At 40.6% G+C, this 9,674-nt stretch overlaps 2 protein-coding genes across 2 annotated transcripts; both read left to right on the top strand.

The window, feature by feature from the left end:
- Nucleotides 1–1,109: 1,109 nt before the first annotated feature.
- TM35_000261430 (dynein heavy chain, cytosolic) lies at nt 1,110–3,671 on the top strand (the record flags this gene model as incomplete). The annotated part of the gene is made up of 1 exon (XM_029027880.1): nt 1,110–3,671. One exon carries the CDS (start codon nt 1,110–1,112, stop codon nt 3,669–3,671), a length of 2,562 nt encoding a protein of 853 aa, XP_028880757.1.
- A 1,994-nt stretch (nt 3,672–5,665) lies between these two features.
- On the top strand, nt 5,666–8,896 carry TM35_000261420 (uncharacterized protein; the record flags this gene model as incomplete). The annotated part of the gene is made up of 1 exon (XM_029027879.1): nt 5,666–8,896. The coding sequence occupies one exon, from the start codon at nt 5,666–5,668 to the stop codon at nt 8,894–8,896; it is 3,231 nt and encodes a 1,076-aa protein (XP_028880756.1).
- Between the last annotated feature and the right edge of the window lie 778 nt (nt 8,897–9,674).

Here is a 9,674-nt window from a genome sequence, read left to right as displayed (position 1 = left end):
TTTTTTTTTGCTTGTTTCCATTCTTATCTTTACTGTTTGTGGTTAGGTGTGTGATTAACTGTTACTACAGTAATCCTAATAATAAAGAAAAAAATAAAAACTATCACTACAGCAAGAACAAGATGGTGAAAGAACGGAATATCAGTCTCATTTGTACAGTTATACTTTGATCTGATATGATGTATATCTCTTTTTTATTTATTTATTTATATTTGGAATAGCCATTCTTTGTCACATCGTATATATATTTGTTATCAAGCTTTTATTTTTTATTCCTTACGAAAGAGAAGGAAAAAGAATAACTGCGGCGGTGACAGTAATTAGTGTGAGAGAGTACAAGGGGGAAAACAAACCACAACAAAATAATAAAAGAAAAGGAAGAGTGTAAAGGATATGTTTTCTATTGCTATTCAACGATAACGGTTTTGCTTTTGCTTTTTTTTTTTTTAAAATATATTGTTTTTTCTCTATTTGAATACCTTTTACATACTTTATTTAGTTTCCTGTTTACCAATAATGATGATTATTTTTGATCAATTGATGTAACTCTCTCTCTCTCTTTCTCTTTTCCTTTTCTTATCACTCTATATTCTACTTCTTTTTTCTTTTCTTTTCTTTTTTCGTTGTTTTGTGCCTGTACACCATTTGATGATAATATAGTGGCAATCATAGTAAAAGAAAAAAAAAATAAAATAAAATAAAGGTAAACAAGTGAGTGTAACGGAAATAAAGAAAAAAAAAAAGCAAATACACACACACACATACAGAGATACACATATCTATCTATCTATATATATAGATCCATTTCATTGCAACATTGAGTGACTCTCTAGTTATCTCTCATCCGTTGCAGAATCCATTGTTAGGGGAATACCAAAAGTAAAACGAGTGGTTCTTTCTTTCTTTCTATTTTATTATTATTGAGCGTTTCTCTGCTTAAACACGAAAAGCAGTGATTGTGTTTGTTTGTGTGTGTGTGTGTGAGAGTGAGTGTGAGTGTACCTAACAAAAAGGAGGCACCACCCACCCACCAAAAAGAAGAGAAAAAAAAATAAAAACACATACGTAGAAGTCTATTGAGTATATATATATATATATATATTCCCAAAATGCCCAAACCAAGGTCCGGCACCAGCACCGCAACGGCCTCTCCCCACAGTGATGTACCCCTTCACAGTAAAAAACACGGTGATGTACCCCTTCACAGTAAAAAACAGAAAAAGCCTCCACTCTCTCTGGAGGAGGTCCGCCGTAATGGATATTATGTACAAATGTCCGTGGACGATCTCGTGGCCTACGAGTATGTGGATGCCCATCAACAATGGCAGTGGGGTCTCGCCACTGTAGCCGCCCTGCCAGGCCCGCGTCTGGTGCAACTTCTCCTCTGGCGCAGCGATGATGCCCTTCTCAACAGTGAAAATAATAATTTATTTTCCCCGGAGGAGGCGAAGGGCCGACTGGCGGCGTTGGAGGAGTCGCGGGCGGCGGTCTCGGCGGAGGCGGCGGTTCTCAACCGCACGTTGGCCGCCCAACGCGCCACGTACGCGGCGAATCGCCGGGCCGTTGAGGCCGACGCCATTTACGCGGCCCGCGTTCTCGCAGAGGCCCGACTGCGGCTGCGGGAAATTGACGCGAGTGACTGGCGGGAGATCCGGGCGTATCACAACCCGCCGGCGATGGTGGTGTTGGTGATGGAGGCGGTGCTGACACTACTGGGCGTGCGTGTGATGTCATGGCCGCAGATTAAAGGGTATATTCGCGGAAATGAGTTTGTGCACACGGTGGAGCAGTTTGACCCGGCAAAGATCAGTGAGGCGACGAGGAATAAGGTGAAGCAGAGGTACTTGTCAAACCCAAAGTTTACATACGCAGATGCGATGAATGGAAGTCAGGCACTTGGATATTTACAACAATGGGTGGTAGCACAGATGAGTACGGCTTCGGCAACAGAGAGTTTGACGGAATATGATATCGCACACTCTAAAGAGCGGGCGGCAATAAATGATATGGAAAATCAAATTGAGGCTTTTGAACAGACATTACGGGATTACAGTAATGAAGAGGGACGTCTGCGTACAATGCTGGGTGACCCTCCACTGGTAATATCAAATGATTATACAAACAGCAATAGTCAGAGCATGAATAATAATACTAGTCATAATTATAATGGTAATAATATCAATAACAGTAGTAATTATAATAATGGTATCCCCTCAGGTCACATAGACGTTAATGATATACAAGGGGATAATAAGAACAATAACAGCGTTAATGCTCATCCATCCGAAAATATAGAACGTGTTCATGGTACAAATGCTGTTTGGTCTTTTTCACAACAAACCATTGTTACCCTGCGTTCTTCTATTCTTTGCAATTATGATAAACCGGATAGTATGGTTCTCCGACTCACACCTGAACAGGTCCAACAAATTGAAGATGCCCTTAAAAGACGTGGCTCTAATTGGGATGAGGAGCAACTTGCAGAAGCAGAAAGACGAAAGAAATTACAAAAGGCATTGGAGGACCTCCGTGGGGATCATGCCCAAGCACTTAAACGATTAAATGAACTTGAAAGTGGAAATAATGACTTACAACAAGAACTGGATGATCGTAAGCGAGAATTGGATAAATTGAATCAATTCATTCTTGACAGTGGTGTATCCTTACAAACACCACGGAATTCCGCTGCCAACTCCTCACTCCGCTCAACACCAAGAGTAGGCGGTAAATCAGGTACTGTGCCTGTACCTAACATGGTTCCACCTCTACCAATTCCTTTAAATGCAACCTCTACACACAAAGGAGGAGAGGATATGATTTCACCAAAGTCTATATTGGAACCTCATGAAGATGCCGAGGCGAGAATAGAAGAATTGGAAAGACAGCTTACACGGGCATTACATGAAAACCCAACAGCGGCTCAGGTACAATTACTGGAAGATGATCTCCGTGCATTGCAAGAGGAACTACGGAATAAAAAGGAAGAACTGGATAACTTCCGCAATGCAAATGTACCTAACTACTACACCTCAACAGCACTTCGTATGGATCAGGAGAACTCACCAGAGGCACAATTGGCTGCAGCTCAACAGCAAATTGAGGAACCGGAGGCCGCCCTCGGTGAGGCATTAGAGAATGCTAAACAACAACAACAACAACTAACAGATGAAGATAAAATAAAGTTTGATGAACTTCAAGGACAAATCCAGAAATTGCAGAATGAACTGCAACAACAAATTCGGGATGCGGAGGCCGCTGCTGAACGCCTGAATGAGGAATTACATGCCCACAAGGATACACAACAGAAATTAAAGGATAAGGAAGAGGAACTAAAGGCTTTATGGGATAAACAAAACAACACCGAAGGGGAAACAGAAGCCACACGTGATGCCTTACGAGATAGCGCACAGCAAATAGAAAATTTACGAGATCAACTGCGAGCAAAGGAGGAAGAGGCAAAACGATTGGAGAAACGATTGGCCGCTGCTCGTCGTTTACAAGAAGAGGAACAGGAACAACAACAAAAAGCCCGTGAGGATCGGGCAGGGAAACTACACGATGTAGTGGAGATACTCACGCGGGAGGCCAATCGGCAGAAGAAAGAAGCAAGTTCTACCGCCTCGGTTATTGAAGAAGTACATAAACTTCTTGGGAAAAGTATAATTAGCTAGAAGGGATTAGCTCCATTTTTATATTTGTTTTTTTTTTTTCTTTTTTTTTCTTTTTTTTTTTATTGGATCGGATTCTTACCGTTACTGCATAGTTGACTATTTGTATCTTTTTTTTTTACGGTCTTTGTTTCTATCTTTTTTTCTCTGTCTGTCTTTCTCTTTCTCTCTCTCTCTCACTCTCTTTCTTTGTACGATTGTGTGTGAGAAGCACACTTGGGGAGAGAGAAAGAGAGAGAAATGTGTATTTCAGCAGCTCAGTTCTATTGTAAGTGTTTGTGTATGTTTTCTTTTTTTTCTTTTTCTTTCTTTTTGTGATGATTGTATATTGATTTATTTATTGGTCGAATAGGGTTTGTATAAACTTCTACTTTATACACCTTATTACCCATCTCTCACCCACCGATACTGGAGCATCTTGATTGATTCATTCTGTCCTTTTTTTTTATTTTTATTTTTCTTTTTTTTTCTTTTTCTTTGAGTTTACTTCTTTTCAATTTATTATTATTTGTAGTGTTTTGATGGTATTTGTATTGTTTGCATTTTTTGTTTTGTTTTTTTTTCTATCTGTGTGTGTAGCAGGTGAAAAGAAGTGAAAAAAAAAGAAAAAAAGAAAAAAAAAGAAGAAGAGAAAAAGAAAGAAAAATATCCCAATAGTGAGGTGTCTCTCTCTTTCTCTTTCTCTTTTTCTCTGTCTTTGTGTAGGCATGTGCGTTCATTAAAAACAGAAAAAAAAAAATAACAAAATAAAACAAAAAAGAATGAAGTGTATCAATTTGTTTTTTTGTGGGGTTTCTCCTTTTTTTTTTTTACTTTTACGCTTCTCTCATTGTAGACTCCTTTTTTAAAATTTTATTTTCCCATGTATTTCCTGCATTTCCACTCTATTTCTTTTCCACCACTTGACGTCTCTTTCACTCTTTATTATCTTTGTTTTTAATGTTTTTTTTTTCTTTTATTAGTATTATTAATATATATATATATATATATATATATATGTATGTGTGTGTGTGTGTTTGTGTTTCTTTTCTATTTTATTTCTTCATTTTTTTCCGATTTTCTCTTCATGTCAACTGTCGCTGTTTGTTTTAACGCCGAACAGCCGTCTGGACATGAGAAGAAAAGAGAAAGTGAGAGAAAAGCACGAGGATTGGGCGTTAATATGGTGAAAGAAACCTCCTATATATATATATGTTCTCTCTACATTGTAATTATATATTTATATATTTATTTATATTATACGCATGTATTTGTATATGTACATACAGTTGGATAGGACTAACATATACAAAGGCGAATAGAAATAAACAAGAGTGAAAGGAAAAAAGAAAAAAAAATAAAAAGAAAAAAAAACAGAGAACATATAAAAAGAAAACAAAAAGAAAAGTGAGTTTGGTCGATGGACATTACGCGTCCAATAAAGAAGGGGGAAAGAAAACGCCTTTCTTTATTTGAAAAATTTTTTTTTTACTTCCTCTTTACAAGAGTCTGTCTTCAATCCATGCAATATCACAAACGTACGTGAAGGTGCTCAGTACTAATAATTCTCTTGTTTCTNTTTTTTTACTTCCTCTTTACAAGAGTCTGTCTTCAATCCATGCAATATCACAAACGTACGTGAAGGTGCTCAGTACTAATAATTCTCTTGTTTCTGTTCTTTTTTCTGTTTTTTTTTTTTTTTTTTTTTTTTCGTTGTTGTTGTGGTGATTTCTTCCGTTTACTAATGTTTATTCTACTGTACTGTATGAAAACTTGTTTTTTTTTTATCTTTACTCTCTTGTTGTGTTTCCTTTGGAAACCTCATCCACACAATCACACAAATACACAAATAGCAGTATTATTATTATTATTATTATTATTATTATTATTATTATTATTATTATTATTATAACTACAACAAGAACTACTAGTACTACTATTGCCACTACAATAAAGGGACTACTCACGAATTATAATTACTTTCTACCAGTAGTACTAGCGCATACGCAGTTGTGTATATGAGCGCTCTTGACGAGGGGAATGTAGACCCTGGCATGTGTTTCTTTCGTCACTGCAGCAGTAGAAATAGCAGCAGCAGTAGTAACCTCCACCACAATCATCATAATGACCAGCAACTCGATAGTAGTAATGATTGCAGTAAAAACATGGAGGCCGTTCTTACATTGGATGATATTGAGGAGCTGACACGACGTCGGGATCAACTGCGCACAGATGTGGCTACCTCTCTCGTACGTATTGCTGAAATCCGGGCGTGGGTGGCTAACACCACCACTACCACTACCCTTGACAGTAATAATAATAATAATAATAATAGTAGTAGTAAAGATCACACTAGTAACAACAACAAGAACAACAACAGTAACAGGAATCATAACAGCAAGAAGAGCACCAGCAGCAGCAGTATGAACAATCCTCTTCAGGATCCCAGTAGGAGTGTATCGGCGGAAACCGTTTCTGCGGCCCGTGGACGTCTACGAGCGGCCCGAGCGGCGGTGTCTGCGGTTCCGTTAAGTGAATGGCGTTCCCTTCGCCGCCTGCGCCCATTGCCGCTTGCCGCTGCGGCCGTTGTGGACGCCGCCAGTTCTCTGCTGGGCGAGTCATTCCTCCTCCCATCCACCCAAGCAGCAGCCGCAGCCGCACCTCCATCATCTATCTCCACTACCACAACGGCAACGACTACGACTAATACAACTATTACGACTAATGCTGTTTCCTCGTCTTCTTCTTCTGCGCAGTCGAAGCTGCGTGGGGGAATGGGCTGGCGGGTGCGGCTGCTGCGGCTGGAGCCCGGCGACGTGGCGGAGGCGGCCGTCCATGCGGTCCGGCGCCGGCGGTTTGTGGCGGTGTGGCCGTACGACCGCGTCCGCCCCGTCCACGCGGCCCTCGGCCCCCTCCACCGCTGGATCACCGCCATGCTCGACACCCGCGAGGCCGAGCGCGGCGCCCCCCACCAATCCGCAGAGGAGGAGAATATAAATAGTGCAAATAGTGCAAATCACGAGAGGGAGGGGAATGCGGATCGGCATCCTCACACGGCGGCGGCGAGAGTGGGATCCGAGACGGCGGCACTCCTGCGGGAACTGGAGGAACATGCGGAGTATGTGCAGATGGCAAAGGATGAACTCGCCGCGATTGATGCCCTCCTCGCAGATGCCGTGCGGGAGGCGGAGAAGTGTGGAGTGGAGGTCGTCACGGCGTGTCCATCGCCCACCGTCTGCAGTGAAACCGCCGCCCCGTCCAGTGAGGCCTCACGCTCCATCCGCACAGAATGGGGAGAAACTATGCCAGCAACCAACACTACCAACATCAGTACCAGCGTAACAGGAAGAACTACCCCATCAGCCGCAACTCACACAGGAACCCCACGGATTCATCTCCAACAAAAACAAAAGCAGAGACAGAAAATAAAGGAAAAGGAAAAGAAACAGACTTTTAGACGGACGGAACCCTTATCACGACCTCAAACATCATCATCAGCATCAACAACAGCAAGAACAACAACAAGAACAAAAACTGGTACTATCCCCAATACTATGACGAATACTACTAATGAGAAGAGTGAAACGGTGATGACAGTGGTAGTGCCACCAATTGTACCTAAACTCGCTCTGCAGAGTTGTATCCCACAGACAAATGGACCAGCGACACCATCCCTACGGGCGAGACTCGAACAACTACGGACAAGTCCACGTATACGCAGTCCACGTCTGGGCCGTGCTATTCATCCCTCATGCGCTCACTCCACTACTAGTAATGGTGGTGGTGGTGGTAGAACTCACAGTCAAAATGCACATCATACCACTGATTCCAATATCAACGACAATACCACCAATATCAATAATACTAATAGCACTGCAGGTGATTCTCATATGCTTTACACAGGTGCTGAAGTACTGCAGGAACGTGCGGATTTACTACAACGTGTACATGAGCTGGAAGATAGACTAAAGGAGGCCTACCAGCGCAACCCGCGTGAGGCGGAGTTTCAATTAATGCGGGATGAGATGAATGCGGCACGTGATGAAATTGCAGCACTGCGGGCGGAGCGTAGTCAACTATTAGAGAAGGCTAAACGCTACTCCTTGTACAGATTTCCCACGACATTAAATGTAGATTCAGATGCTGCTACTACTTCTGTTCCTAATTCTACTTCTGCTGGTACTACTACCACTACTACTACTGGTAGTGGTAATAGTGAAAATATTGGTTTGATGTCGGTAAGGATACGAGAACTAGAGGAACAGTTACATGCGGCACATGCACATATTTATCAGCTAGAAGCACAGAGTGCACTGAGTGCACTTCGTGCCTTAGAAAACCCCTCCTCCCTCTCTTCTTCCTTCGAAACAGGAGTGGAAGGAGGAGGAGGGGAAAGGGTATCTAAGGAGAAGAATGGGATAAACCCTGCGACAATTCCTACTCTTACTGGTTCTAATAACAGTAAAGATCACAATAATAATAATAATAATAATAATAATAATAATAATAATGGTAATAATAGCCATATTATTACTACTAATAGCCCCACTACTGCCACTACGACTACTACTACGATCGCTGAAAAACGTGGTGAGGGTAATTCCAATAGTAATAATAATGGTAGGAATACTCGTTCTGGTGATATGATACTGCAGAAACAATTGAATGCGGCACTCCAACAGGCAGAAACACACCGGACTGCATTAGCTGCAACGGAGGAACGTCTCAATCAAGAAATACATGCCCACCGTGCCTCAGAGGAAAAGCAACAATTACTACAGGCGGAACTTACAAGTGTATGGAAGCGATTAGAGAATACAGAATATCAACTGAAGTTAATACTAGAAGAACGTGGGGAGGATGTTTTATTTAATGGAGAACCCTATTCCTCTGCGATGGCTCTTCTTTCTGGTTCTGGTAATGGTGGAATGCATAGTGGTACGGGTAATGGATCTCTTAAAGGTATGGCAGCACTGCGGCGTGAATTGCAACAAGCTCGTCTTCGTGAGATGGAGCAACAACAAGAGTTGGAGCGACTCCGCATAGAACTTGGCACTCTGCAGAGAAGATATATGGAACATCAACAACAACAAAAACAAGTACGGGCTGCAAGGGCGGAAATGCTGCGGCGATTGGAGAAGACCTTCGCGGAGGCACTGCGACGACAGGAATGTGAACTAGAGGCTATTCCAAATGCACTTCAACGGGCACGAAGTGAGATTGAGCGGATTAGTGCACAACGACGTTAACAAAAAAAAAAATAATAATAAAGGAAGAAAAAAAAACCCATATATATATATATATATATATATATATTTATTTATTGAAATTTGTTTATTTATTCATCGTTACAATTTTTTTTTGTTTTTTTTTCGTTTTACCTTCCCTTAGTATTATCTGTGCTATTGTGCTACACATTTAGATGTGATGTACACTGAATACCTGTATGTATATATATAGGTATACGAGGTCATCCATTTATGTGTATACGCCTACAAAAAAGAAAAAGAAAAAAAGAAAACGAAAAGAGAAAAAAAACAGTATTTCTTCCAACTATTATATCTGTATGTGTGTGGGTGTATGTGCCTAGACATCCATGTATATAAATAAATATATATATGCGTCTGAGTTTTTTTTTTTCTTTTGTAGAGTCTGAGAAAGGGAATAGGAGAGGGAGGGGGAGAGATGGTAATGGTAATAAACAGATAAAGAATAACAGAAACACAAGCTCACAGAAAAAAAAAAAAAAACGAAAAGTAATGGAAAAAAAAATATGTGAAAGAAAGAATAAAGATGAATCGTGCGAATGTATAGTTTCAGAGAAAAGGCATAAAGTAAGATTCGCTTTTCAACATTTTTTTTTTTGTTTTTTTTTTTTTAATTTAGAGAGAGAGGGAGAGAGTATCTATTTTCTTTCTTTACCAGAGGGAGTTAGTAGTGATTGGGTTTTCAATAGATAAGAGTCTTGTTATCACCGCTACTTCTGTATCTTGTCTTATTATTATTATTATTATTATTATTATTATT

This window comes from Trypanosoma theileri, assembly GCF_002087225.1.
Source record: "Trypanosoma theileri isolate Edinburgh chromosome Unknown TM35_Tth_26_V1, whole genome shotgun sequence".
Lineage (NCBI taxonomy): Eukaryota > Euglenozoa > Kinetoplastea > Trypanosomatida > Trypanosomatidae > Trypanosoma > Trypanosoma theileri.
This window is presented reverse-complemented; position numbering and strand designations above follow the sequence as displayed.